The sequence below is a fragment of the Panthera pardus genome, unplaced genomic scaffold, assembly GCF_024362965.1.
Source record: "Panthera pardus isolate Hobbes unplaced genomic scaffold, ASM2436296v1 HiC_scaffold_18, whole genome shotgun sequence".
Classification (NCBI taxonomy): domain Eukaryota; kingdom Metazoa; phylum Chordata; class Mammalia; order Carnivora; family Felidae; genus Panthera; species Panthera pardus.
In genome coordinates, this window is record NW_026526743.1 from 10,433,166 (window position 1) to 10,452,887 (window position 19,722).

Consider the following 19,722-nt stretch of genomic DNA (forward strand, 5'->3'; position numbering starts at 1 on the left):
TTGCTTTCTAGGACTCGAGAGTGTTTGTCTCCTTCTGAAAATTGTCTGCCTAAGAGTTGCACCCTGAGGCCTGGCTCCCATTTCTTCCCTCTCTGATGAGTGATGGGGCCACAAAGATAGACTCAGCCCAGCGCCCTGGCCCAGCTTCCTCTTCTTCCTACAGCTGTTTAGTCTTCATTCGAGAAATGACCACTCTGAGCCCTTCCTTCCCTGTGCTCAGTTTTCTCATACGCATCTGACAACACAGAAATGCAGTCCTTAGAGGCAATTTGAGAGCCATGACCTGCCTAGTCCCTAAGTACCCGTCCTGGCTTATAATCTGTTGGAGAAATGAAAAGGCAACCAACATTTATTTGTGCGGTGTGGTCAGTGCTGTAGGTGTGGAGTGGACTTGCCGTGGAGTAGTGGGCAAGTCCACATGAATACCTTTGGGTGAATTAGAGAAAGGTGTCCTTTCCTCTGGCCCGGTGAAGCTCTGGGACAGGCCACAGTCTAGCAGGACGAAATGTACTTTATTTTTAGCTCCTTTTTGCCTCCCTGGTGACAGATCCGGGTGCGGAATAAAGCCTACACAGTCGTACTCCCTGTTGGAGCGAGGAGGCAAGGGAGGTGTGACTCCTGAGGTGCATCTTGAAGGAAGGGGAGATATGCAGGCACACGTGATTTGGGTCGGAGGGTGTGGAGTTGTCCCCTCCCCACGTGACTTGGAGCCATGAACATCTTAAAATGCCAGGGAATGTTCTACATCCTTTTTTCTTTCTGAGATGAACATCCTCATCTGTTTAATCAGCCCCTTGTTCCATAGCTGAGTTGTTGCCATGTTTTACTATTTAATAGAGATTATCGATCAGATTATTGATCATCGTTTGCCCTCATCACTGATTATTTTCTTGGACTAAATTCCAAATTTTTCATTTCTTATGGATTAGAGTTTCTCAAACTTTGGAATATTTTTAATTTTAATATTTTTATGATCAATAATAGAATTAAGAACTATAATTCATATTCTGATTAAAGTGGACTGCTAAATGAGGATGATGAACAAATTATTGTAAGAAATTATAAAATTTGATTAGTGAATTTTATTATTTTTTTTTAATGTATATTTATTTTTGAGAGAGAAAGAGACAAGAGTGTGAACAGGGGAGGGACAAAGAGAGAAGGAGACACAGAATCTGAAGCAGGCCTCAACCTCTGAGCTGTCCGCACAGAGCCTGACGCGGGGTTCAAACTTGGGAATGGCAAGACCATGACCTAGGAACCCCAAAATTTGCTTAATAAACCTTAAAATGGCTTTTTAAAAAAAATTATTATTTAGGGGTACCTGGGTGGCTCAGTTGGCTGAGTGTCCCACTTCGGCTGAGGTCCTGATCTCATAGTTCATGAGTTATTTTTGAGAGCAAGCGAGAGTGTGCAAAGTCTGGGGAGGGGCAGAGAGAGGAGACAGAGAAAGCCAAGCAGGCTCCATGCTGTCAGCACAGAGCCCAACTCAGGGCTCAAACTCACAGACCTGACCTGAACCGAAATCAAAAGTCAGACACTTAACCAACCCAGCCACCCAGGGACCCTGATTAATAAACTTTAAAAACTAATCAAATAAAAAATAACAGCATAGTAAAATTGTCTTTATTTTATATCAGTGAGCAGCTTATAGCAAAGCAAAACACCTTTTCTAATCAGATTCAACACTATAAAACATGTACTACCAATGGCACTCGTTTGTTACGCAGTTAAGCATTTTATATATTTTTTTAATGTTTATTTATTTATCTTGAGAGCGAGAGCGTGCAGGGAACAGAGAGAGAATCCCAACCAGGCTCCATGCTGTCAGTGCAGAGCCCAACGTGGGGCTCGATCCCACCAACCGTGAGATCATGACCTGAGCCGAGATCAAGAGTCTGATGATTAACTGACTGAGCCACCCAGGTGCCCCAGCACTTAAACATTTTAGATGAAATCAGTATTGTTACTTGTCAGAGGAAAATATTTTGAGAGTGGCAGAGTATGGCAAAAAGATTAGTAATGTGACCGTGGGACCAGATTGCCTGGCTACGAATTGTAGCTCCACTGTGTACTAGATAGAGCACCTTAATTTCGGTTTCCTCGACCACAAAATGGGAATAACACTAGTACCTAATTTATAGTCCTGCTGTAAGTGTTAGTGAGTTAATATACTTTAAGTGTTTAAGAAAGTAAGTGGCACATAATAAGCACTGTATAAGCATCAGCTTTATATGCCGCTGTTTGCCTGGACAGCTGCTGTCTGCCTGTATGCCCGTGTAATTCTTCATATGATGTATAGTGTGTGTGTGTGCGTGCGCGTGTGTCTACACTCTTAACAGACCTGGGAAAAACCTACAACATGGCATTTGATGCACAAGAAGCACTGAACATCAGGAGGTTTTTATTTCCAACGGAATATTGATTTTAAAACTAACAGTAATTTACGCTGAAATTGGGAGAGCCCTTGTTCCGGGAAAGGTGGACTGAGCACATGTCACCCTGTCTTTCCGCTGGAAGCTGCTGTAGGACCGGGACAGCAGGCACGGAGCAGCCATCTGAGGTCTGTAAGCGGTAAAGAACAGCAGGCTGATGGGGAAAGAAACCCAGAATGCAATGTGTTTACCTTTTTTTTTTTTTTTTTTTTTTACCTCCCAATATCTCCTAGCATGGATTCAACAAGCACAAAACCCACAAGGGGTTTTGGCATGGATAAAAAGAACTGCAGGAGACACCTAGTTCAGGCTCAAGAAGTAGGAAGGGGATCTAATAGTCAGAAAGGGTGGATGGGACTCTACCTTAAAAAAAAAAAAATTATGTTTTCTTGTGTCCTGAGACAGTAGCAGTGGGGTCTAAAGGCATCTAAAACTTTGAAGGAGGAGAAATGTCTGTGATTGAGAAGCTGTGTCCCCCAGAGGGTGGAGTAAACTCTTACTGCTTTGTTTTCTTGCTTCTGTTCTCTCCCTGCTTGGCTCCAGGGGTGGGTACAGTCAGGGCAGGGGCACAGTCAAGTGGAATAAATAAGCCCCAGCCATCTGGCCAGAGGACTGCGAAGGGGAACCCCTAGGAGGTAGGAACTACTGGAGAAATCACAGAGAAGAGGAGCTTTGGGAATCAACTGTATAAAGCTGTTTCTGAACTCCCAGGCGCACCCTAGCCTGCTCATGCGTGTATCTGACCCCAGTCAACGAGAAGTGAACTGAGGGATAGACTGCGGGTCACCAAGCAGGACACGTGTAGGACAGAGGCGACTGTCACTTCATAGGCTCTGCAAATGGAGCCGGAACAAAATATCAACATTCTCCATGTAATTTAAACAAGACGTAAAGTCTTGTAACATTCAGAAGGTCCAGGATACTATCTAAAATTACTCAAATGATGAAAAACTAGGAGAATTTCAATTCATGGGAAAAGCTAATCACCAGACGCTGGCATTGATGTGACCTGGATGTTGGGATTATTTGATAAAGGTTTTAAAGCAGCTATTATAATAATGCTCCAACAAGGAACTCTCTTGAAGCAGACAGCCTCAGCAAAGAAATAGAAGATAGCAAGCAGCAAGAAATGAAAAATATAATTGCCAAAATAAACCCACTGGATGGGCTTAGCGGCACAGTGAGAAAGGCAGTAGGAAGAGTTGGCGACCTTGAAGGTACAGAGAAATTGTCTAATCTGAACAATTGATACAAGATTGAACAGAGCCTCAGGGCCCAGAATGTTAAACATTTGTATCATTGAAGCTCCAGAAAAGAGAAAGTGTAGAAAAAATATTTGAAGAAATAATGGCTGAAAAATTCCTAACTTTAGTAAAAGACATAAAGCTGTGGATCCATGAAGCTCAGCAAACTCCAGCGTGATAAACTCAAAGACATCCTGCCTGGCGGCTCTGTCATCAGACTGTTAAAAACCACAGACAAGGGAAACAGCCCGGGAAGAATGATGCTTAACATATAGGGTAGCAGCAACTTCAATTCTGGGTTTTCCATCAGAAATCATGCAAATCAGAAGGAAGTAGAGCAACTTTTAAAAAGTACTCAAAGGAAAGAACTGTCAACCCAGCATTATGTGTCCAGCAAAAAAATACCCTTCAAAATTGAATGTGAAATAGTGTCTCATATGGAGGAAAACTAAGGAAATTCATTGGCGGATTTCTCAAAGAATTGCAAAAGGAAGTTCTTCTGATAGAAATTATACCAGAAGGGAACTGAAACATCAGGAATGAAGAAAGTGCAACAGAAATGGTAAATATGTATGTGTAAATACAGTAGGCTGTTTTCTGAGTTATTTAAAATATCTTCAAAGGTTGAAAACAAAACTAATATCTTCGGTTTAATGAACAGAACAGGATTTGAACATAGGTGGTCTGGCTTCATAGACCATGTTCTTAACTACTATAACATGTTGCAATTAGATAAAATAAAACAAAAGTAAAACTTTTATTGATGTATTAAATGAAATGTTTTCATCTGTTGTTGGCTGCGCCTTCCTTCTCTTCCTTCTTTTCTATCCCTCCTTCATCATTATCATAGGTAACAATTCTTGAGCACTTAGCCAGGTACTGTGACTGTTACTTCATTTAATTCTCACAGTGCAGCTGTTATATAGTACTAAAATTGTTCCTGTTTCTCAGGTGCAGAAACTGAGGCATATGTAGTTAATTAACTTGGCCAAGATCACCTAGTTAGTCAGTGCCAGAGTCTGAATTCTTTGTAATAGTCTGACCTTTTTCTCTGATTTTATTCACAACTGGTGGGTTTTTCAGAACTCATTTGTAGATGTTGATACAAGTGAAATCACAGAGTAAGAAATGGAAAATCTGCCAGCAACCACGGAATGGCTGGCTGGCATCTCTTGCTGGTTGGTTAAGAAATTCAGCCCATGTAACAAAACAGGTTGTGCTCACTTCATATGATCTCTCTCGGTACTTCTCAGCAAATTATCAAAATCTAGCTTTCCAAATGTGTTCTCTTAATGCAAAACATATTTTTATGTCAAAAGGAAAAAATCTTGCTAGGGGTTTTTTTCTTTTTTTTTTTTTTTTTTTTTTTTAATTTTTTTTTTTAACGTTTATTTATTTTTGAGACAGAAAGAGACAGAGCATGAACGGGGGAGGAGCAGAGAGAGAGGGAGACACAGAATCGGAAGCAGGCTCCAGGCTCTGGGCCATCAGCCCAGACCCCGACGCGGGGCTCGAACTCACGGACCGTGAGATCGTGACCTGAGCTGAAGTCGGACGCTCAACCGACTGAGCCACCCAGGCGCCCCTTTTTCTTTTGTTTTTTTAGACACACCTGTTAACATCTCAGAGCACTAGGATTTCTTAGAATATATTGTGGAATTTGAAAACTTGCTCATCAGATCAGCATCCTTCCTTGAAACTCCCTCACAGTCTCAGAACTCTTTAATTTCTTCACGTAGAAAAACGATCTAGCTCCTAACATGATAAAATACAGTTGACCTTTGAACAACATGGGAGTTGAGGGCTCTGATTCCTGCACAGTTGAAAATCCGCATATAATTTTTTACTCCCCCCAAACTAACTACTAATAGTCTACTGTTAACTGGAAGCCTTACTGATAATATAAATAGTTGATTAATGCATATATTGTATATGTATTATATATTTTTATATTCTTAGAGTAAAGCGAGTTAGAGAAAAGAAATTGTTAAAAGACATATGGAAGAGAAAATATGCTTACAATACTGTACTTGTTTATTGAAAAAAGTCACACGTAAGTTCACACGTAACTAGACTTGCGAAGTTCAAACCTGTGTTGTTCAAGGGTCAGCCGCAGTTTAGTACTTAACGTTCTATCTTACGTGCAATCAGTATATTTTCATATGAGAATGTCTTCTCACCACCGTAAAATTGTAAATGCTCGAAGAGCAGAGAATGTCTCTCATATTTTTTCACTTTCCTAATATGTACAATATAACTAGGCAGAAAAGTTGTCCAGTAGCTAACCATACAACCTGGATGATTTAGACTCCAGTGTAATTACTTATGCCCAGTGCAGGGTTTTTTTTTTTCCCCCATAGTGTGAACAGCATAAGTCTTTACCCCTAGAGCCAGCTAAGTAATGGCACGAACACCGAGTAAGGTGATATTTGTGTCATTTCAGGATTCAGTGACTTTCACGGATGTGGCCATAGATTTCTCTCAAGAGGAATGGGAATGGCTGAATCTTGCTCAAAGGACTTTATATAAGAAAGTGATGTTGGAGAACTACAGGAACCTGGTTTCGTTGGGTAAGAGTATCTTCTTCCTTCCACCCCCCCATTGGAGTCTTTCCACCTCAGTAGTCTTTCATGCCTTTATCAGCATTTTCCTACAATGTCCCTTTTCTCTCAGTACCTCTTAGAATGTGTCATAGCTCTGCAATATCCACAAAATAGCTAATTTTCCTGTCTTTTCTTATATGCAGGTCTTTGCATTTCTAAACCAGATGTGATCTCCTTACTGGAGCAAGGTGAAGACCCCTGGATGATGAAGGGAGAGAGGACAGGAGGCCTCTGCCCAGGTAAGTGCAGATAACGAGAGTGGGGAAACTATTCTCAAGATGTTTCTTCTCTGATAATTGTTGGAAAACACCCCTCAAAATCCCTCTCAAAGTAAAACTTTTTGTCCTGACACCATATTTTAAATGGATCTTCTCTTCTCCACTACACTTTTATCTGTACTGATTTCCTGCAAATAAAGTACAGTCTGTTTGTGAACTTCGTTGTACTCCATGATGCTTACCTAGTTCTCAAGTACCAGAGTGTTACAATCATCCCTGAAGCTCAACATTCCTGAATTCTTTAGACAAACTTGTTTTTAGTTTGAAGTGGCTTAAAAATTTCCTTTCTTTAAAATAAGAGTTTATCAGGTTAACAATTATTATTAGCTATGTTCTTCCCTCCACTTTTAATTATTTTTGTCTCTGGGGTTTTCTGTTCTGTTATGTATTTTTCCTTTGTTGTTTGTGTATGTTCCCCCCCCCCCCCCCACACACAATACCATCCCACCCCTTGAATTAGAAAGATTTTTAGTCTTACAAGTTGTTACTTTCATGTCTTTATATTTTTTAAATCTGTATTTTAACGTTTATTTTTTGAAAGAGAGAGAGTGTGCATGCACATGAATGGGGAGGAGCAGAGAGAGAAAGGGAGAGAGAATTTTAAGCAGGCGCCATGCTGTCAGTGCAGAGCCCGACATGGGGCTCAATCCCACGAACTGTGAGATCATGACCTGAGCCAAAATCAAGAGTTGGACACTTAACTGACTGAGCCACCCAGGTGCCCCTTATATCTGTATTTTAAAATTCATCCACTTGAGATTCAAAACCTCATCTTTTAATACTCCTACAAAAGATGAATAGATGAGCTAACTAATATTACCTCCTTTCTCTTTGTCCATCACCTCTCAACTTCTCTTGTACTCAATGGGATTTTTGGCCCAGTTTATATTTTATTTTTTGCTGCCTTGCTTGAAAGCTATTTTTCTGTCATGAAAGGTAGATAAGAGTTTATAGATTATATATTACAGTAGAATCAGCCTCGAGCGAGATGGTTACATTTCATTCTGTAGCTTGTAGTATAGCCTCTTCCTGCTTTCATTTTTCATAGTTTCAAGAAGAGGATTGTTGATAGGTCACTTATACTCCTAATGATATATGTTAATAAATAAGAAATAAAGTATCCAATTCAAGATAGTAGAAAAAGAACAAAGTAAGTCTAAGGAGAACTAAAATAAGTTAGGTATAGTGATTTATACTGCTAGAGATAAAAGTAGGAATAAATGAACTAGAAAATAGTAGATTTAATGAAAATAAATCAAATAGGTGCTTCTTTAGAAAACCAATAAAATAGGGACACCTGGGTGGCTCAGTCAGTTAAAGATCCAACTCTTGATCTCTGCTTGAGTCTTGATCTCAGGGTTATGGGTTCAAGCCCCACATTGGGCTCTGCACTGGGCGTGGAGCCTACTTTTAAAAAAAAAAAAAAACTAGTAAAATGTATAAACTGTCAAATAAAAACAAATGAGAGAAGGCAAAAAAAGAAATAATAGTAAGTAACCATTGATGCCTAAGCACTTAAAAGAATCATATGAATCTGTTTCCCTCAACTATCTGTAAATAATTTGAAAACCTGGATGAAATGGATAATATTTTAGAGGATATAAATTATTGAAACTGGGGCACTGGGTGACTTGGTTGAACGTCTCTTGATTTCAGCTCAGCTCATGATCCCAGGGTCATAGGATCAAGCCCTGCATCGGGTTCTGTGCTGAGTGTGGAGCCTGCTTAGGATTCTCTCTCTTTCCCTCTCCCCTCTCCCCCTCATTCTCTCTCTCAAATTAAATAAATAGTAAGTAATTAAGCAAATAAATAAATAAATAACGGCAACTGACACCAGAAGAGATAGAAATTTTAAATAGACTGTTTACTGTTGAAGAAATGTAGAAAGTTAGCTAAGAACTGCCTCCTCCAAGAATTCAAAAATTCTGTAAAACTTGTAAGAAAAAAATACCAACATTGTTTAAAATGTACCATGACAGAGAATAAAAAGAAGAACTTTAAAAAGTTTTGTTTATGAAGACAGCATAACATTTGATGCCCAAATCTTACCAAAATAGCATCAAAAAATGAAAATACAAATCTCACTTATGAATACTGGTGCAGAATCTGTCATATTGATATAACACACCAGAGCCAAGGAGGGTATATTCAAGAAAGGCAAGGATGGCTGCACTGCCTGACTTTATATAAGATTGTCAGAGACCTCTGTGGTCTTCAGTAACTGTTTGATTCACATGGTTTCACTTTTGAAGTTTCCATTCTTCTAGCATTAAGTAAAGGAGACATTTGCTTTCTCAATATCTTTCAGACTTGGAGTATGTTTGGATGACCAAGGAATTATCTCCAAACCGGGACATTTATGAAGGAAAGTTATCCCAGGCAGTGATACTGGAAAGACTTCCAAGCTGTGACCTTACCTGCTCCACATTAGGGGAAAACTTGAAATGTGAAAACCTGTTTAAGAAGGAGCTGGTAAGTCAGAAGACACCTTTTAGTCAAGAGACAGTCACTCATATTGGTACCCTTATCGAGAAAAGAGACCACTTTAACAAATCGGGGACACTTTTACATCTGAATAGATTATCTTATCTAGAGCAGGTATTTTCCATAGAAGAGAGAATGTATAATTTTGACACAGATAAGAAAAGTTTAAAAACACATTCATTTGTCAAAAAACATAAGCAAGTCTTGGGAGAAAAGAAACTTCTGAAATGTAACGACTGTGAGAAAACTTTCAGCAAAATCTCAACCCTTACCCTTCATCAGAGAATTCATACTGGAGAGAAACCCTATGAATGTGTTGAATGTGGGAAAGCCTTCAGCCAGAGTGCCCACCTTGCTCAACACCAGAGAGTTCACACAGGAGAAAAACCCTTTGAATGTACTGAATGTGGGAAAGCCTTCAGTCAGAATGCTCATCTTATTCAGCACCAGAGAGTTCATACTGGAGAAAAGCCTTATCAATGTAAGCAATGTAACAAAGCCTTCAGCCAGCTTGCACATCTCGCTCAACATCAGAGAGTTCATACTGGAGAGAGACCCTATGAATGTATTGAATGTGGGAAGGCTTTTAGTGATTGTTCATCCCTAGCTCATCATCGAAGGATTCACACTGGAAAAAGACCTTATGAATGTATTGACTGTGGGAAAGCTTTCAGGCAGAATGCTTCTCTGATACGTCATCGGAGATATTATCATACTGGAGAGAAACCATTTGATTGTATTGATTGTGGGAAGGCTTTCACTGATCACATAGGACTTATTCAGCATAAGAGAATTCATACTGGAGAGAGACCTTACAGATGTAATGTGTGTGGGAAGGCTTTTAGCCATGGCTCATCCCTGACTGTACATCAGAGAATTCATACAGGAGAGAAACCTTATGAGTGTAACATCTGTGAGAAAGCCTTTAGCCATCGTGGCTCACTTACTCTCCATCAAAGAGTTCATACTGGAGAAAAACCCTACGAGTGTAAGGAATGTGGGAAAGCTTTTCGGCAGAGCACACATCTTGCTCATCATCAGAGAATTCATACTGGAGAGAAACCCTACGAATGTAAGGAATGCAGCAAAACTTTCAGCCAGAATGCGCACCTTGCACAACATCAGAAAATACACACTGGAGAGAAACCATATGAATGTAAGGACTGTGGTAAGGCCTTCAGTCAAATTGCACACCTTGTTCAACACCAGAGAGTTCATACTGGCGAGAAGCCTTACGAATGTACTGAGTGTGGGAAGGCCTTTAGTGATGGTTCCTATCTTGTTCAACATCAGAGACTCCACACTGGCAAGAGACCATATGAATGTCTTGAATGTGGAAAGGCCTTCAGACAGAGGGCATCCCTGATTTGTCACCAGAGGTGTCATACAGGCGAGAAACCTTATGAATGTAATGTTTGTGGGAAAGCCTTTAGCCATCGTAAATCCCTTACACTACATCAAAGAATTCATACAGGAGAGAAACCTTACGAGTGTAAGGACTGTAGCAAAGCCTTCAGCCAGATTGCCCATCTTACACTACATAAGAGAATTCATACTGGAGAAAGGCCCTATGAATGTAAAGAATGTGGGAAAGCCTTCAGGCAGAGTGTACATCTCACTCATCATCAACGAATTCATACTGGAGAGTCATCCTCAATTATTCCCTCCTCCTCACTCCCATACCACCAAGTCCTCTAGATTCAATCTTCTGAAGGCCTCTAGAGTCCATCCACTTTTTCCCAGTCTATGTCCCATTATCATAGTCTAAGCGGTAACCATCTCATTTTTATGTTTACAACAGTGTTACAAACATTTACCCTCTAGCTCCCCTCAAGTGCATTTTTAACACTGTAGCCAGCTTAATCTTTTAAAAATAAAAGTCATTATTCATGTTATTTTCCCATTTAGAATGTTTGTCTTTAAGAATATATTAGCTACCATTTAAGGGCTTAGCACACGATCCTTGACATATAATTAGTGCCATTAAGGTAAGGGTTTCCTTGCTGTTACCTTCAGCCGCAAATAAAATCCAGTAAGTCAAGACTAAGAAATCTAAGGATTTTAGAGCAGAGGACTCTTCACTCTCCCAGAAGGTAGGGAAATGAACACATTCAGAATTAAAAGGTTCTGTGATGGACAAGGTAACATGCTGGCTTACCACTCTCTCTGTGTGAATAAATACAAAGACTTGTAGGATTGCTGATGAGGAACTCTCCGCTTCACCTGGCATGCAGAAGTGAGAATAGGCCAGTCAGAACAAAGGCATTTGGTAGCATATAGGACTAGGCAGGTATTGAAAACAAAGTAAGCAAGCTAGGAGACTTGATTAGAGTGACAACCATGAAATAAACTGAAAAAGGTAGTTTAACACTTTTTTTTAATTAAAAAAAAATTTTTTTTAACGTTTATTTATTTTTGAGACAGAGAGAGACAGAGCATGAATGGAGGAGGGTCAGAGAGAGGGAGACACAGAATGTGAAACAGGCTCCAGGCTCTGAGCTGTCAGCACAGAGCCCAACGCGGGGCTTGAACTCATGGACCGCAAAATCATAACCTGAGCCGCAGTCAGCCACTTAACCGACTGAGCCACCCAGGCGCCCCTAACACTTTTTTTTTTTATTAAAAAAATTGTTTTAATGTTTATTTATTTTTGAGAGAGACAGAGCCCAAGCAGGGGAGGGGCAGAGAGAGAAAGAGACACAGAATCCGAAACAGGTTCCAGGCTCTGAGCTGTCAGCACAGAGCTTGATGTGGGGCTTGAACCCACAAACCTTGAGATCATGACCTGAGTTGAAGTTGGACACTTAACTGACTGAGCCACCAGGTGCCCTGGTAGTATAACCCTTTTACCTGTGGAAAAGCACCACAGACAATTCCTGTGATGTTTAAATTGTTCTAAAGCATAAAATAAATATGGTAAAACTGCCCATCTTATTCTTTTTTTTTTTTTTAATTTTTTTTTAACGTTTTTATTTATTTTTGAGACAGAGAGAGACAGAGCATGAATGGGGAAGGGTCAGAGAGAGGGAGACACAGAATCTGAAACAGACTTCAGGCTCTGAGCTGTCAGCACAGAGCCTGACGCGGGGCTCAAACTCACGGACCGCGAGATCATGACCTGAGCCGGAGTCGGCCGCTTAACCGACTGAGCCACCCAGGCGCCCCTGCCCATCTTATTCTGAGAATAAGACTGACATCAAAACAAAAACATATGCTACAATAAGCTTATGAATGTAGATACTAAAATGTAAACTTATTTAAAAATTTTAAAAGGTAGAGTAAGTGGAAAGCTAGACATGTCTTTGTATAGAAAGCCTGGCAAGGATATTTCTCTCCACATTAAATATGTAAATTAATTGATATTCCAGTAAAAATCCCAATATATTTTGAAGTTGACATGCTGATTCTGACCATCTATAGAGTTGTGGTATTATAGTAAGGAATGTACTCCTCATTCAGTTAACATTAAGTGAGCATTTGCCAATGTGCCAAGCCCTGTTTTAGGTGCTGGGGACACAGCCGAGTGCAAAATACACAAAAGTTTTTGTCCTTCCAGATCTCGTGGGAGAAAACAAAAGAAGTTGAAATACAGTAAAATCTTGGGTTGCGAGTAACTTGTTCTGTGAGGGTTCCCGTAAGATGAACAAACATTTCTAATAAGTTTTAACTTGATAAACGAGCAATGTCTTGCAATACACGTAGTATGTGATGCCAAATATCACATGATCACAACTGAGCCAGTGGTTCTTCTCTCTCTCTCTCTCTCTCTCTCTGTCTCTCTCTGTCTCTGCCTCTCTCTCTCTCTTTCTGTGGGATTGTGGGTGATCATCTCCCATGCTTGGATGCTCACTCTCAGGCTGTAGTGTTTGGCAGAAATCAGTGATTTTTCAGAACGTTGGAAGGTGCCCACCACTGGCACTAGTGTATTTTTTGTCTCTTCAAAGCACCTATGAACAATCCTTTACTTTTCCATACAAGAGTGAGCTTAGGAAGGCTTTGCTTCACTGTAGATCAGGCTGCCTGCAGATATAGACCCTTTCCTTTGCTGCCTTATTGCCAGTTACATTAAATACAGTATATGACAAGAGTGTAGTCAACATCTGTTAGTGATAGTGAAAGTCATCCTACACAATAACCCTCCTCTCTTGTCTCCCTCACTCTAGCCACAAAGGTTTTCAAAAGTAACTGCAGGTTAATTTGCTTATTTTTCTTTATATTTTGTATTTTCTTTATTATTTTGTATTATATTACAAAATATTATATTCATTCTTACATGAATATTTTTGGGTTGTAGAACGAATCATCTGTGTTTTATTTCTCATGGGGAAATCGCTTTGATATACAAGTGCTTTGGATTACAAGCATGTTTCTGGAATGAATTATGCTCTCAAACCAAGGTTTTACTGTATATACTATAAGTGTGTAATATGCACCACGAAGAGAAATCATCGAAAGAGGGAGCTGAGGAGTGATGGGAAGGAATGAGGAGTGATGGGAAGGAATTACTATTCTCAGAACATATGGGCATTAGAAGCAGGGGACAAGGGAGATAATGTCAGACACAATGGACATAATGAGAATAGTCTTGTTCCAAGGTAGATAATTACACTTTCAATGTTGCAAGAAGAGAGAATTGATGGTTTAACAAGGATCATGAGCGTTCTATTTACTCTTTATCAATGGTGATTTCGAGTCTGGTGGAGGTTTTGTTTTGTTTGTAACAGCCTTATTGAGATGTAGTTTGCATAACAGAATTCACCCATTTAAAGTATACAGTTCAGTGACTTCGTATGTCCAATGTTGTGCAAACATTACCACATTTCTTTACCTAAAAACAGGATACCCTCACCCCCAGAGGAGTACTCTTACTTGAAGCACCTAGTGCTTGTGGATTCCCTCTCGACTGCTGCCTGTGGCAGCATAGAAAGCTATTTGAGGGGAGCTCTTGTCCGGAGGACATGAGTGCTAGAAAATGGAGCTTTGGGGCTCCCTTTACTTTGGGATAGAGAGGAGGGGGTGAATGGTCTTATTAGACCCCCCTTATGTATGATAAAAGGGATTTTTCACTGCAATGGGGGCAAGATAGATTGATCAAATGGTGTTGGGACACGTAGCTCCCTGGAAAGACAAAGATCTATACCGTGTACACTAACAAAGCTCTGAAAGAGCAAAGATCTAAATGTACGATATTAAAGTACAAGAAAAACGGTATTTCTGTAAGTCTGAGGCAGACTTATTTAGGTATTATACATAACCCAGGAGCTGACATTAAAGTAACATGTATGTGTGGAAAAGATCAGAGTCACAGTTAATAGACAAATTTAAGATTGAAAGAAAATGTTTGCAAACATATTACAAAGGATAATCCTGATATTCAAAGCATTCTTACAAATCAATAATAGTAACATCTGCAATTCGGTAGAAAAATGGACAAAACCAATGGCCAGTTCAAAGAAGATGAGAAAACAGCTAATGGAAATGACCCAGTATCACTACTAATAAGGAAATGCAAAATATAGTGATGTTGTATATACTTCTTTCCCCAGTAGGTTGGTGTTAAATCCTAGAGGAGTGACTATGTCTAGTGGTGAATGTGTCAAAACCAAGACAATTCCGTTGTCAGGTGTATAAATTTATGTGTGTATATACCATTTGAACCATTATTTCCCAGAAACCAAAGTGTACAAAGGTAGGTGACTGTATAATGGCAAAAATAACTTTTAATGGTGAACTCTGTTAGAAACTACTAGGGTCCTGGGTAAATGAGTAAGTTAATTATGGTGCATTCATTCAATAGAACTTTATGCACCTGTTGAAAAAAAGAAATATAAATGTGTATATGGCCATAGATAGTTGTATTATACCTAATGAAAAAAATTTTTCAGACTGTATTCTAGTATAAACTCATAATTGTAATATCAAAAATAAAACGTAAAATATGTATTTTTCTGTTTTACTCTGCCCAGTTTTCCTTGCCTCCTTCTTTGGACTACACCGTCTCTTCCTTTCCTTTGAGCGGCTGACCTTACCACACCATACCATACCATAATGGCTTTGATGGTCTTGACTAATCAGATCCTGTCTGGAGTTTGAAAGGCAGTTGGGTCTGTGTCATCCAGTGGCAGCTCCCTCTAGGGATGACGCTGGTGTTGTCCTGGCTGGGATCTTTGTGCTTCCTGTGGCTGTAACTCCCCACACTACCCACTGTGCTTCCAGTACTTCATTTTTTACGTATATTGCTTGCTTGCAGTTAAAGAAACAGCCAGTACAGAGTTTGGTATGAAGACTGGGTGATAGGCTGTAGAATCTTTGGAAAATGTGAGGTATTAGGGATTGGTTTTGGGTGAGATGGGCAAGTAAGACTCCTATTTCTTTTCTAGCCTAAGAGAGCACGAGCTCTTGGTGTGCACTGAGTAAACATCCAAGTGAATTAGTATTTGTAGTCACCTGAGATGAATAGGGGTTGGGGTCCTGGATAATGGCATTTTAGAGAAGAAGAGGAATGCTGAGTCCAAAGAGTGTATAGGATGCTGTTATCTAATTGCTTTGGATAATTTAAAACTCAGATCTTGAACTTCTAGCATCAAGGTGAAAAATTTCAACTAAAGGTCTTTTTGATATTGTGGAAAGAGGTCTTATATTATTTGAAGTCATAGGGTTAAGACTGCTCAACCAAATTGAGAGACTCTTTTTATGGTTTGCTAAAGTGGGATGCTGGTTAAATTCCATCTTTTGTCATAGAGTATTGGAATTTTAAATTTTAGTGTTTTCGGAGGAAATAATAGACTTTAACCAAATTCCAAATAATTTTAAAGGAAAAATTATCAAAAGAGAAAATGTGCTTCAGCAAATTAAGTAGACCTATGTGGCTGAAAATGAATGTTAATGTTGAAAAATCAAAGTAATTTAGAAAACACACATTGTTTTGAAAACATGTGAAACAGGCTTTTCTTGGGGTCCATAAAGTCAATCAATTATGTAAATTTGTCAGTTGAAACTTTTTTTTTTTAATCTGCTTCAGTATTTTCTTCTTTGAGAAACAAAATTTTAGATAGCCTGAAAATGTCATAGGACAGGAACAGGGTCTTGAGAACAAGTCTCAAGATGAAGTGACCTTTTAGAGTAGATGAAGTGGGGCACCTGGGTGGCTCAGTCTGTTAAGTGTTGGACTTCAGCTCAGGTCATGATCTCATGGTTTGTGGGTTTGATACCCATGTTGGGCTCTGTGCTGACAGCTCAGATCCTGGAGTCTGCTTCGGATTCTGTGTCTTCCTCTCTCTCTGCCCCTCTCCCGCTTGCACGATTTCTCCCTCCCTCTCTCAAAAATGAACATTAAAAAATTTTTTTTAACAAAAAATAAAGTAGATGAAGTAATCTTTTAAAATGCATGAATATTTTGTAAATGTCTACATACACAAAACGTTGCCAGTCGTTCTAGACTTCCAGAAAATGACAAAGTAAAAAAAAAAAAAAAAAACAACCCCACATCAAAACCTGATTTTTTAGGTGAAGAGAGAAAAAAGAACTGCATGCAAAAATTAGGTACCTGCTAGACTCTTCATCCCGTGTTCCTGGTTCTGAGGGCCGCTCAGCCCGGCCACCAGATCTCCCCAGAGGACCTCTGCCTCTCAGAAGTCACACAATTCTTAAATGAGAAGGGACAGTTGGTTGCTGGATTTGGGAACACAGGCCCCAGCTCTAGGATTGTGGAGGTTCTGGAAAGAGTCCTGGGGACAAGGTTCTGCTCTGCTGGTGTAGAGGATCCAGTTGGGGCAGTAGGTGATGAAGCCAGTCTGCTAAGCAGGGCGAGGACCTGGGGCGAGAGCTTTCCCTGTTCCAGGGACAGTGCTATAGACTGTGTCCTTTCCAAATTCTTATGTTAAAACCTGATCCCTAAGGTGATGGTATCAGGAGGTGAGGTCTTTGAAAGGTGACTAGGTGGTGAGGGCGGAGTCCTCGTGAATGGGACACCAGCCAGCCCAGCTCAGGGAGTGGGGGGGGGGGGGGAGGGTGGGGGCACACTCCATCCCTTGCGTCCATCTCCCCAAAACCAACTCCATACCTGGCATGTGCACGGAGAGCCTGTATTATTGGTAATGCTGTCTGACAGTGGGTCCTCTCTCCCTCCCTCTCTCTCTCTCTCTCTCCCTGAAAGTAGGATGGCCCCCATTTGGGCATCTCTGATGCTCAGGGCCATCCCCGAGCAGGCACATTGGCTCTGGATCTCCTCCTGCGCTTTTTGGTCTGGGTCATTTGTGGATCATTCAAACAAAAATGAGCCCCATCATGGAACCAGGAGTCGTGAGCTAGGAATGCATGAGAGAAGACATCCTGAGGGATAGGCAGAGGTGCAGGACATCTGGACACACAGACCCATCTGCAGCCCCCACGGGTTCCCCCCTGTCTGCCCTCCCTTGGGCCCATTCGCCCTTCACACACACACAAAAGCAGCAGCATCGAGGTGGGGGCAGGATTGGTTTCTCCTGGGGCCTCTGTCCTTGGATGGTAGGTGGCCACACCCTCGCTGTGTCTTCATGTGGTCATTCCTCTGTGCTGTGTCCTAACCTCTTATAAGGACAGCAGTCGGATTGGATTAGGACCCGCCCTAAAGCCTCATTTTAACTCATCACCTCTCTAAAGACCTTATCTCCAGACATGGCTGCCTTCCGAGGTCCTGGGGGTTAAGGCTTCGGCATATAAATTTTGGAAGGATGCAAGCCAGCCCTTCACATCAGAATTCAAGTTCTCTGAAATGTCTCTGATGTGAGTTCAGAAACTAGTTTCTTATCCCAGTAAAAGTTAGTTTCTCACCGGCAGTGAGGGTTGGGGACTCTGCTCTACTCAGTCTTGCAGGGACACAGACCTCACCGTGTGGCTCCTTCATGCCCCAGGGACTCAAAGTTCTCATTCAAAGCCTCTACATTTTGTAAGCAAATGAGGGACATAACACCTGTCTGATGAACCACTTTTATCCAAAATCTGCAGTGAATTCTTAAGACCCAACAATAAGGGGCCCCTGGGTGGCATAGTCGGTTAAGCATCTGACTTCAGCTCGGGTCATGATCTGTCGATTCGTGAGTTTGAGCCCCACATCAGGCTCTCTGTTGTCAGCACAGAACCTGCTTTGGATCCTCTGCCCCACCCCCACCCCCACCCCTCCCTTGCTTGTGCGTGCTCTATCTCTCTAAAAAATAAATAAACATGAAAAAAAAAAGAAAAGTGAAAAATGGGCAAAGATGTGAAGAGACAGCTTACAAAAGATCTACAGATGACAAATAAGGATAGGAAAAGATGGTCATCACCATCGTGTCATTAGGAAACCACAGGTTAATGAGATATCACTGCACACCTATTAAAATGGCAAAAATCCAAAAGCAACTCAATACTAAATGCTGGCAAGGATGTGGAGTGACAGAACTCTCCTTCCTTGCTGGTGGGAATGCACTTTGGAAGAGAGTTTGGCAGGGTCTTGAAGGCTAAACCTAATCTTATACCATCCAGCAATCATGCTCCTAGGTATTTACCGAAGTGAGTTGAGAACTTGTGTCCACACAGAAAGCTGCATGTGGGTGTATATAGCAGGTTTATGGACGCAAATAAGATGTCCTTTAATAGGTGAATGGATGCATAGTGTGTGGTATATACGGTATATTATTGTTCAGTGATAAACACTAATGAGCTGTCGAGCCAAAAGCAAAAAACAGAAAAACGGGGGGGGGGGGGGGGGGGGCACTTAAATGCGTATGGAATGCCCAGTGAAGGAAGCCAGTCTGAAAATGCTGTGTATTGTCTGATTCCCACTATATGACATTCTGGAAAGGGCAAAACTCTGGAGACAGAACAAGTATCAGTGGTTGCCAGGGGCTCATTGAAGACGGAGGAGGATGAACAGGAGGAGCATTTTTGGGGCAGTGAAACTATCCTGTATGTGACTGTCATGGTGAATATGCATCATGCATTGGCCCAAACCACCAAGTGTACCACACAGAGAGTAACCTTAATGTAATGATGGCATTTTATTAGTAAAGTATCAGTATAGGTTTATTAATTGTAACACATAGGCCACACCAACGCAAGTGTTTAATAGTTGGGGAAATTATGGGTAGGTAGGTGGGTGTATGAGAACGGTCTGTACTATCTGCTCAGTTTTTCCGTAAACCTAAAACTGTTCTAAAAACTAATGTCTGTTAGTAAAAACAAGAACAAAAAAAACCCCACAAAATGCAATATCCATACACACCAAAATGGCTGAAATTTAAAAAATATGGCCACATTAAATATTGGCAAGGATTTGGAGGAACTGGGTATCTCGTAAATTGTTGGAAGGGATGTAAAATGGTATGGCTACCCTGGGAAACAGTGTAGCGGTTTGTTTAAACAAGAAAAAACTTAAAGTGCAAACACCATGCTACCTAGAAATTGGACTCCTGGGTATTTATCGACGGGAAGTGAAGATTTATGTTCACACAAAAAACCGTCATAAGGAAACAACAGTGAAAGGGCAACGTATGCAACAGGATAATATTTGCAAACTAAATATCTGATAAGGGGTTAATGTCCAAAACATATGTGTTTTTGCCACAATGAAAAGAAAAGAAAAAAAAAAAAAAAAAAACCCCAACCTGGAATAGCTCCAAACTGGAAACATCCCAGATGTGATTCCCAAATTACAGTATGT

The 19,722-nt window shown here is 40.6% G+C and overlaps 1 protein-coding gene across 3 annotated transcripts in view; it reads left to right on the forward strand.

Annotated features, from left to right (window-relative positions):
* The window catches only part of ZNF470 (zinc finger protein 470), a 47,126-nt gene extending 35,937 nt beyond the window's left edge, over positions 1 to 11,189 (forward strand). The window contains exons 4-7 of one of the 3 annotated variants that reach the window (XM_019436907.2): positions 2,979 to 4,241; positions 6,123 to 6,249; positions 6,426 to 6,521; positions 8,869 to 11,189. In XM_019436907.2, the coding sequence (XP_019292452.2) occupies positions 4,239 to 4,241; positions 6,123 to 6,249; positions 6,426 to 6,521; positions 8,869 to 10,742 (2,100 nt within the window). In that variant the 5' untranslated portion in view covers positions 2,979 to 4,238 and the 3' untranslated portion in view covers positions 10,743 to 11,189. Of the gene's footprint in view, positions 1 to 11; positions 4,242 to 6,122; positions 6,250 to 6,425; positions 6,522 to 8,868 lie in introns of all 3 variants that reach the window. The other 2 variants (XM_053906198.1, XM_019436906.2) reach the window with 2 other exon arrangements.
* Positions 11,190 to 19,722: the final 8,533 nt, after the last annotated feature.